Source organism: Chelonoidis abingdonii, chromosome 1 (assembly GCF_003597395.2).
Source record: "Chelonoidis abingdonii isolate Lonesome George chromosome 1, CheloAbing_2.0, whole genome shotgun sequence".
NCBI classification, from domain to species: Eukaryota; Metazoa; Chordata; order Testudines; family Testudinidae; genus Chelonoidis; species Chelonoidis abingdonii.
Genome location: NC_133769.1, coordinates 258582731 through 258605666, shown reverse-complemented (window position 1 = coordinate 258605666; position 22936 = coordinate 258582731). Strand labels below are relative to the sequence as shown.

The 22936-nt window shown below is 42.9% G+C and overlaps 1 protein-coding gene across 3 annotated transcripts in view; it reads right to left on the bottom strand.

Moving 5' to 3' along the window:
• The window catches only part of RASA3 (RAS p21 protein activator 3), a 282307-nt gene that overhangs the window by 30553 nt on the left and 228818 nt on the right, over positions 1-22936 (bottom strand). For all 3 annotated transcript variants that reach the window (XM_075061447.1, XM_032777821.2, XM_032777822.2), the window contains 2 exons: positions 8359-8439; positions 6785-6857 (listed from right to left, as the gene is read on the bottom strand). In XM_075061447.1, the coding sequence (XP_074917548.1) occupies positions 6785-6857; positions 8359-8439 (154 nt within the window). The remainder of the gene's footprint in view (positions 1-6784; positions 6858-8358; positions 8440-22936) is intronic.

Sequence of the window (22936 nt, the reverse complement as noted above, 5' to 3'; positions counted from 1 at the left end):
TGAAAAAAAGAAGAAACATAACAAACAATCTGGTTTTAAATAAAGACTTCTTACAATGATTTCCTGCTGCACTTTGAAAAGAAAGACAATTGAAGTAATCCAACACTAAAATATTGACACACAGAAACCCTTTAATACAGGAGCACTTAAAAGTAGCAAAGGAAAGTGCTGTCTATAAAGTCAGCTAAATGTGCCCACTAAGGTGACCAGATCACAACAGTAAAGTCTTGGGACACATTGGGGTGCTATTAGCCCCACCCACAGTCCACTCCTGCTTCTTCCAGGCTCCGCCCCAACTCTGCCCCAGGTCCCGCCTCCTCCCCGCCACTGTGCCCTTCTTCATCCCCTAGACCACTGCTGGCTTGCTGCATCCTTCCTCAGTCCCCCACCCACCGCTTGCCTCCTCACCTCCCCTCGGCTGCCTGGCGCTGCTCGCCTGTTCACCCCCCCACCCGCCACTCTACAGCTCCGACTTCCCCTCTGCCCAGTGGGTGCTCTCCCCCCCCACCTCTTCCTGCCCCTGCACCCACCTCACCCTGCCCCCATTCCACCCCCTTCCTCCAAATCCCTGCCCCTATCTTGCCTCTTTTCTGCCTCCTCCCCTGAGCGTGCCACATCCCCATTCTTCCCCCACCCTTCCCGGAAAGTCCTAAGCTCCGCCAAACAGCTGTTAGGCAGCAGGGGGTGGAAGCATTGGGAGGGAGGGGGGATGTGGCACACTGTGGGGGGAGGAGGCGGCAGCACGGAGCGGGGAGCTTGGCTGCCGGTGGGCGCGGTGCCTCCCTCCGACTCGCTTCCTTATCTAAATATCAGGATAAATGGGGTCCCAATCGTACATCGATCGGGATGCGGGACAAAGGGTTAAATATCGGGACAGTCCTGATTTTATCGGGACATCCGGCCATTCTAGTGCCCACTCAAGCATGCAGAACAGCTAATTTTTCAAGAGATGTGGAGCTGGGGTCCTATGTACCATAATATAGGGATAAGCACTAAAATTTCTTAGCACCAAAATTTCTTAGCACCACAGTGCAGCTTCTCTTCCCTCCGCCTATATTTGCAGTATCAGAAAGCAAAAAGCAAAGCATAGGCAATAAACAGACTAAAAAAGATACTGTATTTGCAAAGCACAGGAGGAAACAGTTTTTAAATGGGATATCTAAAAATCTGTTTTTGTTAACGCAACAGAAGAAACAAGGCTTTGAGGTTTACATTTTTGACCAATGTAGGACAGAAACTCACCCCACCCAGAAGCAAAAGGTACCCCACCCAGAAGTAACCACAGCACAAACTGATCAAAGGAAAGGAAAGCACTGTATACTGAATGTGCAACCAAGAGCTGGCTCAGCAACTCATCTTCATGGTAGGTTTAAAATGTTCCTGTCGAGTAATACTTGCCATCCACAAAAAGTAGCTTTTATTATAAGCTTAAACTTCTTATTTTTCTTTTGTATGTCAGTAGGTACATACAGGGTAAGTAAGACTTAACTGAACAAAAAGAGAACCAGAAAAAATACTCTTCAGTACATGAAGTCAAACAAATTGTATTTCTTTTTACCATTTTAAAGGTAATTCATGAAAGCTAAATGTAACTAGAAGCACTGGAAGGAAGACCACATCCCTCATCATGCAATTGACTGAAATGCACCTGGGAACCACAGAGTACTGTGATTTAATAACTCACATCATTTCAGCAGCTCAGCCCAAATTTCTCCACATGCCCCACCCTGCAAACCTCCTCAACAGTGACTTTAAGGGCTTGTCTACAATTGAAATGCTACAGCTGTGCTGCTGAAACACTTCTGTGTAGACACTACCTATGCCTATGGGAGGGATTCTTCCATTGACATGGGCAATCCACCTTCCTGAGAGGCGGTAGCTAGGTCAACCTAGCGCGGTCTACACAGGGATGTATAGGTCATCTTAACAATGCTGCTCAGGAGTGGGGATATTTCACACCCTCCTCAGCAATGCAATTAAGCTGACTTAATTTTCGAGTGTAGACCAGCTTTAAGATGTGATCATGCCCCCAGACCCACGACCAAAAATGACATTTTCACAAAATATCTTCTGCTACCACTGTTTATAGGTAGCACATGTGGTGGGATAGTCTGCCATTGTGGGCAGTAGTGTCTAGTTGTCAGCCCAATCCACCACCAAGTATGGCCTCTTAAGGCTTCGGAAGGGTCCCATAGATAGATGTAGAGACCTAAGGGTCCTGGGAATGAATGATGCTTGGGGAAGGAATCTTTACGGGCCTGAAACCTTGCAGAGAAGCCAGGACAAGGCTCTCCTCTCACCCAGTCCCCTGGGACTGAGTTAGAAGAAGGGGAGCAGTAAAAGGCTGGCTCCTCATACCTAGCAGACAGACACCGGCAGGAGAAGCTGGGCTGGTGAGCCCCTCAGAGGGGAAAGCTAACTGGGAAGGGAGTTCATCTGAAGGGAACTAATGAAAGCCTTGCAGCTAACTTAAGTCTAGGGCCCTAACATGAAATTTACAATGTTTAAAATCCTATGACTGTGAAATTGACCAACACGGACTGTGAATTTGGTAGCGCACTACATAAGTCACAACCCTTGCTCCAGGAAAAGGGATGGGGAAGGAACTTCTGCCTGAGGGAGAGAAAGGCAGCCTTGTCCAGGCAAGAGAAAAGTTACTCATAACGGCCCAGCTGCTGTGAGTAACTGGGAGCAGCACTGAGGGGTTACCGCTCGGGCTGCAAAAGAAGCAGCAATGAGGAACCACAGATTCCCAGATGGGACAGCAGAATCTAGAGACCAGGGAAAAGATGTTGACAAGTTGGGCAAAAGGTAGGCGCAGCCCAGGGGAAATGGTGGACAGACTGAAGAACCAGACCTTAGCCTCCTAAACAGGGTTCCTGGGCTGGAACGCAGAGAAGAGTGCGAGCCTGGGTTTCCCTACTACTCCCCAGACCAAGAGGGCAGGCACAGCATCAGAAGGAGAAGAGTACAAGCATTACGAGCCGAGACAGAGGTTGAAGACCAGGCTCAAAAGCCACTAGACTTCGATATTTCCTATAAAGAGACATGTCCGTTAACCCTAGAAGGGGCATGAACTGAGCAGGGACTTGGCCAGAGGGCTAGGCCAAGTAAAATGACAGACCATTGTGGCACCAGAATGACTAAAGGGGTTGCTAAACTGAAAAAGCCCTGCAACACCTGGACCTGGGGAGATGCTCTGGAGGTGACAGGCATGGCAAGAGTGCACAGCTATGCTAAAATGGTTTTCAACACCTGACACTTGGCTGATCATGAGACCTTTTCCACCAAAAAGTATAACATTAGTTCTATTCTAAGCCTATGACACAACATCGCTAGCGCACACTTACCGAAACCATTGGCTGAAGCTGTGTGAACAAGTCTAAAGTTCATCTGTATGACTGCTTACTGTTCAGTTTCATTCAAACACACACAGAGCTGTATTCTTAAAGGGCAGTTCTGTGGGATGCATTAATTCAGAGAATGGAATGAGGGGTCTGGGATTCCCAGACCAGAGGGAGGAGGGGACCAAACTGGCTTTTAACTACCTTTGTGCCCTCCTAATTCTCAGATGCTCTGACATCAGAGACTACCTAAATAATGGCAACCAGTCACCAGCTTCCCAGAAATCTCCACAGCAATAGTCCAGCCTCTCCGGTTTCCAGTATGACCCTCCCTGCTTCTGGTACACCCCCTTATGCCAGGGTTTGCGAAGGGGTTCTTAGAAGACAGCCTCAAGTTGTGTTCCTCAGTTTCTGCACCGGGGAATTCCCATCTAGTCATATCTGGAACTTTTAGAGCCCCTTTACACTGCTCTGGCCCTTTTACACAGCATCTACCCTCTACAAAGTAAGTAAAGAGATATTTACAATGAGCTGCCACTCATACAAACAACTACACGCGTGTATTTAATCTTTTCACAGTGATGACTGACTGCACTCCATTTAGGCTGGGACTGTGCAATGGATATCTTAAAATATTTTGGGGAGAAAAGTATTCACTTCTTGAGAGTTACATATTTTCCTCCTTCTTGAGTTAGTGGGGATCAACACATTATTGGGTGACAGCAGCAATTCCAGTGAAGTCAGCCTGGGGTGCCAAACGATGGGACAGATTGTCTGCTGCTGTAAATTGCTGCCTCTCCACTGAATTCAATGTACTATGCCAATTTACACCAGTGTGTATCTGACCCTACGATGTCTCCATTGGAGTGCAATTTCCAAGTCATGGAATTGGCTCCCCATACTGGAAAGTGGAAGCCAGTGTAAAACAGCCTTCCTGTTAAGAAAGAGCAGCCCTATGGACAAGGGGGAAAAAAGAATCAAGAAGATACCATAAATAATGTTGTATGGACTCAGCTATTCTGGTTGGATTCTAGCTGTCCACTTGAGCATTTGGAGGAACTTGAGATTCCATCACTAAAAGCATCTGTTTTATCCAATGCTGAATACTTGCCCCTGTATGCAGTTAGAGGTTCTCACAACAAAATTTTCAGTGCCCGTAGTGTGCAGCCACCAACTCTTACTGGTGGCTGCTCTGACAATTTTTCCTAAAATACTTAATTAACTTTAGGAAAAACAAACAAATATGCACATATACATGTCCAAATCATTGTAATTTATTTATGCAGAGGGTTTTTTCCCCCCAGACTCAATAATAAAAATAAGGGTACAGTTGTTTCTACTCTTCAATGGACCTAAACAGAATAGAAACACAAATAAAGTGCTTTTCAAATTCTTGTCTTTTGTTGTGGTTGTTTCTTTTGCTTTTTGGTTGCTATGTTTTTTAAGATTTGCTAGCTAGTAAGCCTGCTGCTGCAAAATATATTTGTATGTTTGTTCATATCACAGCAAATTTACTCAGCTCTGGCAAGGCAGGGGACAATTTAAACTCTAGACTGGGAAGTGGGTAGGGAGATAGTGGGGGCCAGAGATGATGGGGGATGGATGGAAGCTATGGAGGCAGCAGGAGCCAGGGGTGACGCAGGGTGGTGGTGGTGGTGGTCCAAGGACCGGCACCCATGCCCAGGGCTAGAGTCCGAAACCCCACAGCCAAAGCCTGCCACTCGCCACCCCAGTACTAAAACTCAAAGCTTGAGCCTCAGCGCCCACAGAAAGGTAGGGAACTCACTGGCTGCCTGCTCCTCTGGTGTTTGTGGCTCTGAAGGGAGGCAGAGTGCAACCCCTGCTGGTGGCCCTGGGGGAGGGGTCACTGCTTGATTCCCCTCCCCTAGTCACTGCCCAGGAGGCAGTGGGCACAAGAAAAGCCCCTGGTGTCTACAGGCAGCCACAGTGGCTGCATTTGAGAAACACTGCAAATAGGCCCCTTTTAATGAAACGACGGGTTCACAGATATTAACATATAGTGCTTTAGCTCCCTTTAAGCTTTCACTAGATTTTTAAAATGCCCCTCACCCCCAGTGTTCCAGGATTAGAAGTTCCTATTTATTGACACTAATGCTCACATCGACCCCTTAGAAGTGAGCCATAAGGCAAGCTTCTAAGGCCAGGCCTACACACAGAAGTCACATTGGTTTAACACACCTGTGTGGATACCTACTGGTTTACAACTGGCGTATACTGGTTCCACTTGCATCACTAAATGTCAGCAGATTCTAATTAAACTGGTGTGGTAGATAAGGCCTCCCTAGTTTTGTTGCTAGGTGCATGGAGACCACAGTGAGGAGGGCACTCGAGAGAGACAACTGAGAATTTACAGCTACTTTGGCTCTCAGCAGCTGTGGAAGGTATTAGTCCCTCTCAATTAGCTGGTGTGTGCTAATTATTCTTGAAGTTAAAGGGATTTACTCAGGCCTTGTTGACACTAGGAAAGGTTTGCTGGTATAGCTATAGCCTCCTACACAGACACACTTTATACTAGCTTTTGCCAGTATAACTGCGTCTGCAATAGAGCCTTTACCAGTATAAAATCATCAAAAAAATCACATCCTTAACTCCTATTACTATACTGGCAAAGGTTTCTAGTAGACCAGGCCTCTGAACAAAATAAGCTATACCGGCAAAACAACTTTTTTTGCCAATATAACTCCTAACTGACATAGCTAAACTAGCAAAAATTTTAAGTGTAGACCAGGACCAAGTTATCCATGATAAACTCTCCTTTAAAATAAAGATACAAGACACAGAATGAAAAACATCCTAAGAACTATTCCGGGGCAGGGATGAGAATTATATAATCTATATAATCTCTCTCTATATACCTATTACTTGTGCTAAGTAAAAGAAAAAAAACAGCACTTCTAAAGGGGTTACATTTTGCCTTATCTAGACTCATTTAAAAATGTTACATGTTACATAGGATCTAAGGATTGACGGGAAAGATTTAGTGTTACAGAACACGGGCATGCATCTGAAACTTTCAGTCTTGAATAGATTTCCCCTGTTGCTTTTAAAGTTCTTTATCTTCCCTGCGAGACAACCCTCCCACCTTTGACAAGGGAAGATAGGGTGGAGAAGCTATAAAACCACAGTCTGGAAAAAACTCACTTAGCAGAACTAATTCAAAAATTGTCTGTGCTGGGAGGGACAGAAAAAACTCTCTTGAGAAGGAAAGACTACCTAGAGAACTTGACTCCAATCACCTGGAAAACTGATACATTGCTGCGTCAGCAGACATCTAGTCTGATCTGGGATATTGCTGGCTCTGCACTGTGCTTTGAAAGAGTCTTCAAAGAAGACAGCTGGCACAAGATGGAGCAGGATGCCGTGCCAACTATCTACAGTGTAGTATTTCAGTTTATCGCTCATTCCTTTGAAATACCAACCTCAAAATAAAACACTTCATCAAACTGCGGATTGTTCGTCTTCTTTTTAACTTTAGTCTTTTTGGCTTCAGATCTGCATGGACATAAAGAAAAGTGAACATTAGCAGAAGTGTCTGGTCCTAATGAGCAATTACCAGAACACAGAAGTAGCTTATTTGCTTTGATTTGTTTTATAAACTCCATGCAGCATGCAATGAGGCACACCTCTTTATGGGGGAGAATATTGCATGCGCACGGATTTCATAAATCAAGTATCCATAGTTGTTATCCACACACTGAAATGTGAGCTCTTGGGCCCCAATCCTGTAAGTTGTTCTGTCCAAGAACAATTATTGGGCACTGACTAGATAATGGGAAGGACTAAGCTGCATGCTTCTGAAGACAGGAAGCAAAAGAAAACTGATGAGTGACAGACAGCTTTGTTTGCCTTCTGTTCCCTAGCAAGTGGAATCATGACAGTTCAGTTATACAGTTTAATGGGACTTTTTTTTGGAGGGGTAGGGGAAGAGGCATATTTAAGAAGACAGTCAAGACTGATGAGCTAGCCAAAAACTCTTACCACCTATAATTTCAGTAATACTCATCTGGTGTCATTTAAAAAGATTTCACTTATCAAATACAGTAGTTAAAAACCAACTACTGAATAATATAACCCAAATACAGCACCACCTGTGATGGGCACAAGAAGATACTTGGTCAGAGAATAAGAAGAGGACCAATCAACCTTCAAAGATTGCTCCGCATCTGAGGCAAATGATTTGTCAAGAACGTGTCTCATTCATAGCACACACCCCCCCGCCCCTCCAAGTTTCATTGTAAAATACTATGAAGTATCTGTGTCATGGGTTTCTGAGGTCCCAGAACAGTTCAATTTTGCTTCTTCCAGAATAAGAACTTGTGAGATGATTCCCCTGAGAAGCAGGAGCACAAATTGCCATTGACATGTCCAATAATATAAAAAATTGAAAGATGGAATGTGCAAATTTAACCTCAAATTTAACATGACTATGTTTACAGTTAGGTTGAACAAGACTGGTGCAGAATAAATAATTCAATAGACGATATTGTGTAAAACCCATTCTGCAGCGTTATCTATTCTGGCGGATTGTTACACCCACACAGATTAAATTTCAGGATTGAGCTGTGCATAGCACTTTCCACAGGCATTAAGGAGCTGAACTACATAACTAAGACGACCCAAAATGTTCAATGTCATACCGGAATAAAGCAGAAGTAAAAAGCTGTTATATATTCATTTTCCCTCTCTTCCCCTCCCCACTCCTGCAAAATGGACAAGCAATTTTGTTGAATACTGACCTCCAACTGCCAAGTGAGAAGCTACACAAGTTAAGCTTGACCACAAATTATATACTTTGTAATGATCAAAGCTTTAAAAGAAGCAAAACTGCAATAAGCCTCAAGATACTTATAGTTTATTATATCATATAAATAAAGTAGCAATGGCCCAATAAATCCTCTATCGATTTTAGAATGCAGATTTCTAATAAATAAAAACCCAAACCATCTGTTATGAAGCCCTACAAAATGGAAGCTCTTCAGTTTTCAATACTTGCCTGTATGGTCCTGCTAAGGTAACTGTGGCATAGGGATCACATTGTCCATTCACTATTGGGAGGCCTTTGCATTCTAGAACTCTGAAAGAAGAACAAAAGAGAACCAGACAAAATAAGAGGAGCTTGATGGAACAATCAAAGTTAGTGTCTTCTCATTTTCAGAATGCTCCTTATTAAGGGATACAAATGGTGCTAGCATGATCCTGTATCCTTTCTTTTGTCTTAGACCAAACAATTGTTTCCCAGTTTAAAGTAATACCATCATTAATGTCAGAAGCCAACATTAAACTACAGAGGAGTCTTAATCTGAAGGCCTCTTACAACACCCAAAACATCAGTAACAATCAACAGTTCATGAAAGTCACTACTATAGGTATGGAGGACATAGCGACATTCTTATGAGAGTTCATATCAATCACTGTTTACTTGTACATGTAAAAAAAAACACTGTTTAAGATGAGAAAAGATTGCAGAAAGATCCTGGTATCAGACAAATAGTTTCACAGTGTTACATGCACAAAGGCCTATGTACTTTAACAAAATATAATATGCCAGAATACACAGCCAATCACGACAAACCCATCATTTCCCAAACCAGTAAAACATCCTAACAACAAAACTCAAAGAATGAACAAACATGTTTTTCAGTTCTGCTTTCAAGAAGTTAGTGATGTGATACCAAAGGGACAGAATGCAACTAGAATGGTTGAGTCACCCTGCTCTGACTTCCTCCAAGCAAGGAATCTTTTAAGATGAAAAATTTACAGCTCTAACTTCCATGTTTCCACCTCACCCAAAGAGGGAACTAATATAAGTTAGTGCGGTTTCAGGTTTCACAATTTAAAAAGCTCTCAAGGAATGTAGCACTTATTGGCAAAAAAAGGCAAAAACAGCCTCTAGGATTCTCCCTTCTGAAACAAGTTTGTTTTTGAATAGGTGAGTTTGTTGATTTTTTTTGGGGGGGGGGGGGAAGAGCTAGGAATAAATGTTCTAGAAAGTGAAGTGATGAGAGATGGGTGTGCTGAGGCAGCTCATATTTGAAATGCATAGAGAAGAGAGAGGCAAAAAGCAGGCGTTTGATCCATTTAAAAGTACCCCCTTCCCTTTGCAACTGGGTCAAATTACACTGTACTGTGTGTCAATACATAACCCTGGGCTTACTAGAGTTCTGGAATTTAAATTTATCTAGATGGTTTTTGTTTATGGTGTGAGTGTTGTTTATATTTATGTATAACTTTTGTTTGCAATATGAGTGTTATGTATACACACGCGCACACACGCACGACTCTCCATTGCACAGGTGACTACAGCAGCATAATCTACAGTAGTTGGTGAAGCGGAGAGGGAAGATGGTAGTTTAAATAGATGTCATTTCCAGTTGAGGGAAGATGCAATTTTTATAAACGAATGTGTTTTCACACTGCAACTTGGCAAACACTGTATCAGTTCTAATGAAACTGTGTAGGACACTGGTGCTGGTTAAGTCAATGAAAATCTCTAAGGACTGGTCTATATGGGAAAGTTATATGGTATAAGATAAGATATCAATGTAAACTGATATGGTTATACTGACAAAATTCCCCATGTGGACACACACTTATTCTGGAATAAGAGTGTAAGAACATAAGGACGGCCATACTGGGTCAGGTTAAAAGGTCCATCTAGCCCAGTATCCTGTCTTCTGACAGTGGCTATTGCCAGATGCTTAAGAGGGAATGAACAGAACAGGTAATCATCAAGTGATCCATCCTCTGTCACCCACTCCCAGCTTCTGGCAAACAGAGGCTAGGGAGACCATCCCTGCCCATCCTGGCTAATAGCCATTGATAGAACTAGATAAGTTCCTGGAGGACAGGTCCTTTCTGAACTCTGTTACAGTCTTGGCCTTCATAACATCCTCTGGCAAAGAGTTCCACAGGTTGACTGTGCATTGTGTAAAGAAATATTTCCTTTTGTTTGTTTTTAATCGGCTATCCATTGATTTCATTTGGTGACCCCTTGTTCTTGTGTTATGAGAAGGAGTAAATAACACTTCCTTATTTACTTTCTGAACACCAGTCATGAATTTATAGACCTTTATCATATCCCTCTTAACTGGCCGTCTCTTTTCCAAACTGAAAAGTCCCAGTCTTATTAATCTCTCCTCATATGGAAGCTGTTCCATACTCCTAATCACTTTTGTTGCCCTTTTCTGAACCTTTTCCAATGCCAATATATCTTTTTTGAGATAGGGTGACCACATCTGCATGCAATATTCAAGATGAGGGCATAATATGGAATTATATAGAGGCAATGTGATATTTTCTGTCTTATCTATCCGTTTCTTAATGATTCTCAACATTCTGTTTGCTTTTTTGACTGACTCTGCACATTGAGTGGATGTTTTCAGAGAACTATCCACAGTGACTTCAAAATCTCTTACTTGAGTGATAACAGCTAATTAAGACCCCATCGTTTTCTATTGTGCATTACTTTGCATTTATCAATTGTGACAGGGTCAGGCCAGATAGTTACAGGAGAGTGTTAGAAGGCAGATAGATTAGTCCCAGATTAAGTAGATCCCTTTTTCCTGGGTAAGGTAACAGAGCCAGTCCCAGAACAAGCAGGAACTTGCTGGAACCAACTAAAGCAGGCAGGCTAATTAGGACACTTGGAGCCAAATAAGAAGAAACTGCTAGAATCAATTAGGACAGGCAGGCTAATCAGGGCACCTGAGTTAAAAAGGACCTCACTTCAGTTTGGAGCGTGCACGCGAGGAGCTGGGAGCAAGAGGCACTACGAGCTGAGAGTGAGAAGACATATTACTGGAAGACTGAGGAGTACAAGCATTATCAGACACCAGGAGAAAGGTCCTGTGGTGAGGATAAAGGTGGTATTGGGAGGAGGCCATGGGGAAGTAGCCCAGGGAGTTGCAGCTGTCGCGCAGCTGTACCAGGAGGCACTCCAGACAGCTGCAGTCCACAGGGCCCTGGGCTGGAATCTGGAGTAGAGGGCGGGCCCAGCTTCACCCCAAACCTCCCAACTCCTGATCAAACACAGGAGGAATTGACCTGGACTGTGGCTTCTACCCGAGGGGAAGGTCTCTAGGCTGTTTCCTGACCCACATGGTGAATCTCTTAGGTGAGCAAATCTGCCAATAAGCGCAGGACCCACCAAAGTAGAGGAGGAAGTTTGTCACACAACACTGAATTTCATCCGCCATTTTGTTGCCCAGTCACCCAATTTTGAGAGATCCCTTTGTAACTCTTCGCAGTCTGCTTTGGACTTAATTATCTTGAGTAGTTTTGTATCATCTGCAAATTTTGACACCTCACTGTTTACTCTTTTATTCCAGATCATTTATGAATATGTTGCGTTTAAACTAAACACAAAAGGGCCATTTACTGCAGAATAAAAATGTCCACACAGAGGGTTATACCAGTTTAACTATACTGATATAATTATACTAGTCTAACAGAAAACTTTCCCATGTAGACAAACCCTAAGTACAGGCGCTGGCTTCTAATTTTCCCCGGGGATGTTCAACCCCCTGCTCAGCTCCAGAACCCACCCCTACTCTAACCCCCCACCCTGCCTCTTTCTGCCCTACCCTGCCCCTTTCCGCCCCCTCCCCTCACTCTCACAGTGCCTCCTGCATGCCATGGAACAGCTGTTCCGCAGCTTTCAGGAGGTACTGGGAGGGTTGGGGGGGGAGTCGATTGACGGGGATGCCAGCGGATGCAAGTGGGGGTGGGGGGAGAGCTTGGCTGCTGGTGAGTGCTGAGCACCCACTAATTTTGGAGCACCCACGGAGTCGTACCTATGACCCTAAGTCAGGGGTAGGCAACCTATGGCATATGTGCCAAAGGCGGCACACGAGCTGATTTTCAGTGGCACTCACGCTGCCCGGGTCCTGGCCACCGGTCTGGGGGGCTGTACATTTTAATTTAATTTTAAATGAAGCTTCTTAAACATTTTTAAAACCTTACTTACTTTACATACAACAATAGTTTAGTTATATATTATAGACTTATAGAAAGACCTTCTAAAAACATTAAAATGTATTACTGGCACACGAAACCTTAAATTAGAGTGAATACGTGAAGACTTGGCACACCACTTCTGAAAGGTTGCCGACCCTGCCCTAAGCCCTTCTGGGCTGGACTGTCTTTTTATTTGCATTGTAAGATACCTAACATACTTTATTCTTACTATTTTTCTAACACCTCAATGTACAGATTACTAGTGTACAAAAATAATGCTAAGTTTGTGACAATTAATAAAAGAAAATGCAAAGTTACAGCTAATGTTCTTTAACTTTATCCACAGGCGTAGGAATTTGGAACATATGGTATGTAATGTCACATGCCGTTTTACTGCGGAATTCCTGTAAAAGTGTAATATAAAGGGGTGTGTGTGTGTGTGTGTGTCTATATATATATATATATAGAGAGAGAGAGAGATGGCCTTAATTTAAACAACCCAGCAAAAATGAGGAAATTTTTCAAATCTTAATGTTATTAAATAACAATTCTCATGGAAGGACAAATTTCATATTTTGAACTAAAGCCAGACACGGTACAATTTTTAAAATACCAAACCTTAAAATACTTACTCCTAGGCAAAATCTTTATATGGTTCTGAATTCTCTGGCGAAACTGAAGTTCAAGATCAACAGAAACAGACACCTTGCCTAGGAGGAGACATATTGAATATTCACCTGCTGGTTTTATTTCTGCTCTGTGCTATAACCCTTTTATGTATGCACCTTCTGTATAGACAAGAGACTTAAGAAGTCCTCTACAGGTATGGCTTAGCAGCTTGCTGATACTGCAGAGTGTTGCCATATAGGACCTGAATTCGAGCCACAAATTCTGCGCTGAGCAAGGTGGAACTGGAAGACTCCTCTTATCTCCATAAATCAGAGAGCATGTGGAGTGGTTTCTCTAGTCTAGAGGAAGTAGAAATAGGGGCACATGTTTGGAATTATTTTAAGCACGCTAAAACCAATCACCTTCAGCAAGTTCTACTTTTCAAATTCAGATAGCACAGATATTACTAAAAGTGTGACCAAACCACATTCCTAATTGAACTGAACAATTATTAAGGGGAGAAAAGCCTACTCCCACTCAAAACTATGTACCAATGACGAACACATGCCCACTCTGATTTCCCTTAAGGATGGCCAAGAAAATGAAACACCATCTCAGGTGGTTTATCTCAGGGAGCAGATTTTCCACTGTTCATGAATGGATCATTTCCAGTCCAGCTCTCCTGCAATACAGGATGAAATATCAGAAGTCTAAGATGAAAGCACACCCGTGGGTGAATAGAATATTCTGCCCCTTTTAGTAGGGGTACATCTAAAAACCATGAAGGCAGAGCACCACTTGAACAGTCAAGATGAGTCTGAGTTCAAGTGTAAATGTTCTGTTTCTTTTGTGTGTGCAGAGGGAATGAGAAAAGCAAAAACAACCTTGAAAGAATGAATATGTAGAAAAACAGGAAACAGATGCTGACATAAGCTGCTCCAATGCCTCTCAGGTAATTTAAAAGCTGTTAACATCTAAGGACAGAGAAAGTATGCAACAGACTTGAGTTTCTGATTTGAGGGAGGGGAAAGGAAGCTTGAAGGGAGGCTAATTATTGCTCCCACATTTTGTTGAGCACCAGTGAGAGATGCAATAAAATTCAGCAATGCACAACAGGGTTTAATTCACAGCTTTAGTGCACTTTCACCAGCTGTGAAAAAATGTTGTAACCGCAGAACTACTTTGAATTATGGGCCCCTTTCTTTTGTCACAAGGAAGCTGTCAGGTAAATGAATAATCCCACCTCTGCCAGTTGCTGTAATCCACAAGCAGCAAAGGTGTTAGAATGAATAGCTGCAACTTTGTTCTAACAATCACATTAAGATCTGATTCTGCTGGATAAAACATACCTGTGTAAAAACTACACAGAACACCCATTCTCTTCTTCTATAAGGGAATGATGGTGGCTGGGCACCAGCTTAAAAAAAAAAATCAGTCAAAAATGAAGTGATTTTACCTTATTTGCAAAATTAACATTATTTATGAGTGCTAGATTAATGAATGGAAATGAGAAGTTAAGCAAGGTATTTGTACCTAACACAAGTTGTGTGACTAGAGAGACCCAAACACAAAATGTCTGGCTGCTGCTGCTAGAACCTTTCCAGTCCATCTGATAGTTACTGACCATCGTTAGAATCTATAGCTGAGCTGATAGTGACTGAGCTACCCTTTGCAACTACAGAAGTTGGGCTATAGTGGAGCTATTGGTGGGCCATATGAGAAAACTCTTAATGCAGCTGCCTCACTATTTTCTGCTTGTGGTTTATAAAATTAGCAGGTTTCAAAGAACAAGAACAAAATGATTTCAGCTTTCAGTGTGGTTCATAACCTAAACCGTTGCAAGGGCAAATTCCCTAAAGAAAAACATACACACACTTTAGAAATAGTCCCTGTTCTTTACACTGAGTGATACTAAAATGCATGGGGATGGGAAGGTAAAGGAAGGATAAACATTTCTGAACAGAAGACAAAATAGCTCACATTTGACAACATTAACATTTCTGCTGCATGTGGGCTTCCAATCATGAGGTGTGATCACTACCAATTGGCTACATAATAATTTAATTATTATTTTTTTAATTAATGGAGATATCCTATCTCCTAGAACTGGAAGGGACCTTGAAAGGTCATTGAGTCCAGTCCCCTGCCTTCACTAGCAGGACCAAGTACTGATTTTGCCCCAGATCCTCAAGTGGCCCCTTCAAAGACTGAACTCACAACCCTGGGTTTACCAGGTCAAACCACTGAGCTATCCTTCCCCCCAGCAAATGGTGCTGCCTTTATAAAGTTTCCCTATGCAGTGAATCATTCAGCAGAGCTACAGAAGGCAGCAGGGTAATCCAAGCATGTAGACTTCCTATCCCTTCCTTAAAGGAGAATCAATTATTTGAAAATGCCATATTTTTCTCATTATTCAAGGGTGCATGTTGTGTGGGTACATGTGTGTGAAAGAAAAAAAAGAGCAACATTCATAAAGTAGTTCCAGTCTGAGACATTGGGTGAAATCCTGGCTCCATTCAAGTAACTGACTTGAGTGGGGACAAAATTTCACTCATTTTAAATGTGCACTCTCTTAGCAGGGAAAGGGCTGCATGGTATTCCTCGTTTCCTTCACAAAGTTTTCCATATGAATATCTGAGAGCCTTGGGACACAGATTTTCACACACACAATGCATAATATCTTCAATGGCATGGTATGTCAACCTGGTTTCTACTTTTGGCTTACTAGTGGAGTATAGCCAGATGACCTAGGCAAATACTAAAGGCAAATTATTCTGATTCTTCTCCTAAAAAACCCTAAAAATTCCATAAAAAACCAACCCAGGAGAGAAATCGGGAAATGCCAATGCTAACATTACAAGCCAGCTTTAACTTTGCCCTCCTTGTTTGTGTACATTATGACCTAAATTCAGCAAAGTCCTTTACCATGTGCCTAACTTTAAGTGAAATTTTACAATGCTACAGGGACAATATAATCATTGGGAATCATTAAGAAAGGGATAGATAAGAAGATATAAAATATTATATTGCCTCTATATAAAACCATGGTACACCCACATCTTGACTATTACGTGCAGATGATGTCGTTCCATCTCAAAAAAGATATATTGGAATTGGAAAAGGTTCAGAAAAGGGCAACAAAAGTGATTAGGGGTAAGGAACAGCTGCCGTATGAGGAGAGATTAATAAGACTGGGACTTTTCAGTTTGGAAAAGAGATGACTAAGGGGGGATATGACAGAGGTCTATAAAATCATGACTGGTGTGGAGAAAGTAAGTAAGGAAGTGTTATTTACTCCTTCTCATAATACAAGAACTAGGGACCACCAAATGAAATTAATGGACAGTAGGTTTAAAACAAACAAACAAAAGGAAGTATTTTTTCCCACAGTGCACAGTCAGTCAATCTGTGGAACTCTTTGCCAGAGGATATTGTGAAGGCCAAGACTATAACATAGTTAAAAAAAGAATAGATAAATTCATGGAGGATAGGTCTATTAATGGCTATTAGCCAGGATGGGCAGGGATGGTGTCCCTAGCCTCTGTTTGCCAGAAGCTGGGAATGGGCGACGGGGGATGGATCACTTGATTACCTGTTCTATTCATTCTGTCTGGGGTACCTGGCATTGGTCACTGTCAGAAGACAGGATACTGGGCTAGATGGATCTTTGGTCTGACCCACTATGGCCGTTTCTATGTTCTTAATATACAAAGATAGGGTGACCATAATTCCCGATGCTAAATACGAGACACCTGGTAAAATTACTTGTATTCAAGTTACTTCAATGACAATCAATCAGAACTATGTAGTACAAACGTTTAAATTAACATCAAGTTGACTGAGCCCCTGTTAAGAAATACTGAGTAGTTAGACTCTTTTTATTTACTTTCTTATCTTTAAGGCTTTAGGGTTCATAGGGAAGAGGTGACACACACACCTGCGGCTGCAGAGTGCCATGAAGCCTGCAGGTCTGGGGTGTGAACAGGCTAGAAATGGCTTCCCCCACCACCACTCCAGAACTTAGCTGAGAGGCAGAGCGGCTTCCCCACGCCAGCGCTGTGCGGGGCTTTGGCACATGCAGGGCTCGGCTCCTCCTGGCCAGCGCCTCGGACCAGAGAGTCTTGGGCTTTCCCAGGGCACCAGCCCAGCCAGAGGCAGTGGGGGAAAGAAGGAGCCCGTCGGCCAGGCTGCTGGTGAACTGAGCGCTCCAACCAGGGGCTGGTTCTCCGCACAGCGCTGGGAGTGGGATGTGCCCTGCCAGTGGGGATATGGAGCAGCAGCAGGGTTGGGGGGGGGGTGAAGGGGCAAATCAGGGAGAGGACAGAGAGAGGGAGAGCCTGTAAAGACCAGATTGGTGGGCAGCAAAGTTGACACGTAGCTGACTGCCGCCTGGCACATGCCCATACTCACCAGCCACCACAGCTCACAGCCCACAGCCAGTGCTGGCCGGAAATGGGATGGGGGGGGACCCTGCTGGCCAAGAGCCAGCACATGGGGGTGGGGGAAGGCGGGCTGCATGAAGACCAGCAGGGGGAGCAGTCCGGCCCTGCACACTGCAGCTTCGGTCAGCCCCCAGCCTTGCACATCCACCCCCATGGTCAGCCTCCCCACAGTCACCGCTGGTGGGTGGGCAGCTGGCGAGCAGCAGGACATGCCATTACTGATAGGGGTGGGGGAGAGAGAGAAAATACGGGACAATTTGCCCATATTTAAGAAAAAGTCAGGATGCTTGCTGGAGGGCTTAAATACGGGACTGTCTCTTTAAAAACTGGATGTCTGGTCACCCTATACAAAGACAATGCATAAAGTATAATGAATAAATAAAGGGCTAATATAAGAGAAAAATGAGTTAAGACTAAGTTATTAGGAAAGAGGAATCAATATTACATTAAAACCACAGTAACAAAATCTGAAGACATTTTTAATTAAATTAAATGCAAAAGAAAAATAATGCCAACACTTGTATAAGTCTAACCTGACCCTATTTCACTGAAGAGATGTCCTCTAAAGTGGACTTTTTCCAGAGTTTCATTTTGTAAAATAAAATTTTAAGGATTTTTGACTCATATGGATTTTTTTTTTTTCATTTTTCTGCTGCTAATAATATGAAAACCAATGAGAGAGGTCTCCACATTGTGGCTCAAAATACCAAGGCTGGCTCCTAATAACAGCTTTAGAAAGATATTTAAAAAAAATGCACACACACACACAGGACCATCTGGCATGCTAAATAAAGGAAGCAGAATAAAAACTGTGTGTCAACCATACCATTCTCGCAGGACAGGAAGTTAATTCATTAACAGTTTAATCATTTAATGAGTCAATTATAAAACAGCTGTAAGCTCCCTTAAAGACTAAATAAGAATAAAAAGATATTCTGCAGTGTTAATATTAAAAAAAATCTAGTTAAATTCTCTTAGTTGAAGACACCTCAAGGCCATTAATGAGGACACATGCAGGAACACACAGATGCTTAGTGGAATTTTAAACATGTGCACTTAATGACCATTACATCTGCCTTGGCATCGGTACTACATTTTATTACGTGGAATAACAGTTTAAGCATGAGAGAGCAAAGAGAAATTACTGGTGAGGAGAAGGAAAGATTTTTAGAAGCAGCAGATTTTAAGGGGAGACTGAGACCCAAATGCAGGTAGCAGCATGACAGAAAGTACAAAGCGAAGTGTGTGAAAAGAAAGGGAGAGACTAGTAAGGCAAGAGGAACGGAAGCAGCATACTGAATGAGTAGGAGGAAATAGATGCGAAATGTGAGGAGAGATGAAATTATGTAGGGCCTTGTAAGTGAAGTGAAGTATTTCCAGTTGGATGTAGGAAGACAGGAAACCAGGTATTCAAGGAGTAGGTGACCTGAAAAGAGCCACTGTAGCGGCATTTGGGATTAAAAGGTGTGATTAGCGGGGAATGTAAGAAGAGCGGAGGACAGAATGGAGGTGGTTATGATAAACAAGGAGAGAGATGATCAGAGTCCAGACAAAGGTTTGAGCTATGAGGATAGTGGATTTGGGCAATATTAAATAGAAGGAATGAGAGACTCTATATATGGGAGCAGAATGAAAGGAAGAATCAAAATGAAATAGAGGTTGAGAGTCTGGGAGATGGCAAAGATGATATTGTCATGGCAGGTGTCACCAGCTGGCACTGCTTCACAGAAGTCTTCTATGATCTTTTTCTTAGCTTGAGAAGAAATGATCAGTCTTTGGAAGATATGCTGTGTGGTATTAGTTTGGATATAATACAAGGTTCAAGGTAGAAGGAGCTGTGAGAGCAACAGGAGAGTTTGTGGTCTGGCTTGGTCTCCAACTAGAGTCAGTCCTTGAGGTAGAGTTCTTCCCTGATATTGGGTTGTTATTCCTGAAAAAAAGGATTGCCTGCAGGATGTCTGACCATGTCGTGTCAGGACTGGTGTATGTGTGCACACACAAAATAAGCTACGCTTAGAATATACCCAGATTCCAGGTCAATAGTTTCTCTTTCCACTGAGAAGCCCATCTGGAAGGTCCTGGACATCCTCTACTGTTCAACAGATGGGTAACCATATCAATATCAAAAGACGGAAGGTGAAGAGGGGTCAGGAGAACAAAATATAAGAAGCCAGTTCTGGAAAGACTGAAATTCAGTGGTGTGGGGACATCAAAGAGGAGATGCAAGGAACAGGAGAATTTCCAGAACATGGAGAGATTTGGGAATCACGCACAGAGATGGCAGGTGAATCCATAGGAGTGGATGAGGTTGCCAAGAGAGTAGTGAGAAAAGAAGAGGAGATGAATCTTCAAGATAGATGGAGAGGAGAGAATAAAGGAGGCACTTAAGATGACAAGAAGCAAGGCAGAACAACAAAGAACACAACGGAGGTAAGCAAAAATGAGACAAGTGTTCTCAAGAGAAAAGAGGGTTCAACTGCAAGAAAAGAACAGTAAGACAAAAGAAGCACCTTCTAGCCTTATCTAAGAGTTCTCAGATTCTGACATGGTGGGCCAAATAGGGGGCAGAACTACTCCATGCTGGTCACAGACTGGGTGTTTTACATAAAGATTTTGACAAGTAAATAAATAATGTGTAACTACAGACATTCCTAACTCTGGCTACAGCTGTCACAGGAAAGAGTACAGAAGATAAAGTCATCTCAGCTCAGAACACATTTCTTCCAAAAGGCCTACGAACCCACAAACTCCCTACAAATAAATGTTAATGCTTTGCGAACAGGGGCCACTAACAGAGAGTTTCGAGAGGGAGTCTGGAAGGGGAGTGGGAAGGGGGCAAGGGACACTTGCCATTCTTTAAAACCTTTAAACTAAACTATAATCAAAACTTCATCATTTAAACAGAAACCCTATCCTTAACCTAGATAGTTGTAGGACAGAATTCAGGCAGAAGCCCAGCAGCAGAGTAGGGCTATCCTATTTATTGTGCTCAGTGTAGCATGTATGATTACCTGCCCCGTGGGCGGGTGGCGTACGTGTGCATTCGGTGCAAGGAGCTCCTGGCCCTCAGAGACCGCGTACGGGCTTTGGAGGCCAGGGTGGCAGAACTGGAGAGGCAGAGAGGTATGTTGATGAGGCTTCCCAGAACACTGTAGATTTGTCCCACCTCCAGTCAGACAGCCCCTGCGCTGTTGAGGAGGATGAAAGGCCCAGGGAAGCAGAGCAATCAACGGGAGCAGAGGGAAAACTTCCCATAGTTGGGACCCTCCTTCCAGATGGTGCTGGGGTTGCCTCTCACACTGAGGTTACCTCTCCAGGGGAGGGAACTCCAGTCACTAGGAAAAGGCAGGTGTTAGTCTGGGAGATTTGATCATTAGAAACACAGATAGCTGGGTTTGTGATGACCAGGAGAACCGTATGGTGACTTGCCTGCCCGGTGCAAAGGTTGTGGATCTCTCAAGGCATCTGGATAGACTTATGTGTAGTGCTGGGAAGGAGCCGGTGGTCATGGTACATGTAGGTACCAATGACATAGGGAAGGGTAGGAGAGACCTCCTGAAGGCCAAATTTAGGCTGCTAGGAAAAAGAGATTGAAATCCAGGACCTCTATGGTGGCATTCTCAGAAATGCTCCCAGTTCCACGCACAGAGCCAGGTAGCCAGGCGGAGCTTCAGAGTCTCAATGGATGGATGAGATGCATGGTGTAGGGAGGTGGGGTTTAGATTTATTAGGAACTGGGGAAAACTTTGGGGATAGAGGTAGCCTATACAGGAAGGATGGGCTCCTCCTAAACCAAAGTGGATCCAGACTGCTGGCACTAAACACTAAAAAGGTAGCAGAGCAGTTTTTAAACTAAGAGATGGGGAAAGTCGATTGCTGCAGAGGAGTACGTGGATCAGACAGAGACTTCTCTTAAAGGAGAGTCTATTGATAGAGATACTCCGGGTTTTAGTCAGGAGGAGAGGATGGAAGAGGATAATGTAAGGGCCAGATCAGACGAGAAACATTCACATAAAACAGAATCTGACAAATCAGAAAAGAGCAGACAAATAAATAGTGACAAGTTTTTAAAGTGCTTGTACACAGATGCTAGAAGTCTAAATAATAAGATGGGTTAACTAGAGCGCCTCGTGTTAAAGCAGGATATTGATATAATTGGCATCATAGAAACCTGGTGGAGTGAGGACAATCAATGGGACACAATCATTCTGAAGTACAAAATCTATTAGAAAGACAGAACAGGTCGTGCAGGAGGTGGGAGTGGCACTATATGTGAAAGAAAATGTAGAATCAAATGAAGTAAAAATCTTGAATGAACCCACATGTTCCACAGAATCTCTATGGATAGTAACTGCATGCTCTGATAAGACCATAACATTAGGGATCTATTACTGACCACCTGTCCAGGACAGTGATAGTGATGATGAAATGTTAAGGGAGATTAGAAAGGCTATCAAAATAAAGAACTCAATAATAGTGGGGGATTTCAATTATCCCTATATTGACTGGGAACATGTCACCTCAGGACAAAATGCACAGACAAAATTTCTCGATACTTTAAATGATTGCTTCTTGGAGTAGCTGGTACAGGAACCCACAAGGGGAGAGGCAATTCTCGATTTAGTCCTGAGTGGAGCGCAGGATCTGGTCAAAGAGGTAACTATAACAGGACTGCTTGGAAATAGTGACCATAATATAACAACATTTAACATTTCTGTGGTGGGAAGAACCCCTCGACAGCCCAATACTGTTAATTTAATTTCAGAAAGGGGAACTGTGCAAAAATGAGGAGGTTAGTTAAACAGAAATTAAAAACGTACAGTCACTAGAGCGAAATCTCTGCAAGCTGCATGGACACTTTTGAAAGACATCATAATAAAGGCCCATTTTAAATGTATACCCCAAATTAAAAAACATAGTAAAAGAACTAAAAAAGAGTCATGTAAAAGAAGCAGTGAGAGATAAAAAGGCATCTTTTAAAAAGAGGAAGTCAAATCCTAGTGCAGTAAATAGAAAGGAGCATAAACACAGCCAAATTAAGTGTAAAAATGTAATAAGAAAAGCCAAAGAGGAGTTTGAAGAATAGCTAGCCAAAAACTCAAACGGTAATAACAAAATGTTTTTTAAGTACATCAGAAGCAGGAAGCCTGCTAAACAACCAGTGAGGACCCTGGATGACCGAGATACAAAAGGAGCGCTTAAAGATGATAATGACATTGTGGAGAAACTAAATGAATTCTTTGCTTCAGTCTTCACAGCTGAGGATGCTAAGGAGATTCCCAAACCTGCGCCATCCTTTGTAGGTGACAAATCTGAGGAACTGTCACAGACTGAAGTGTCACTGGAGGAGGTTTTGGAATTAATTCATAAACTTAACAGTAATAAGTCACTGGGGCCAGATGGCATTCACCCAAGAGTTCTGAAAGAACTCAAATGTGAAGTTGCGGAACTATTAACTATGGTTTGTAAACTGTCCTTTAAATCAACTTCTGTACTCAATGACTGGAAGTTAGCTAATGTAACGCCAATACTTAAAAAGGGCTCTAGAGGTGATCCCAGCAATTA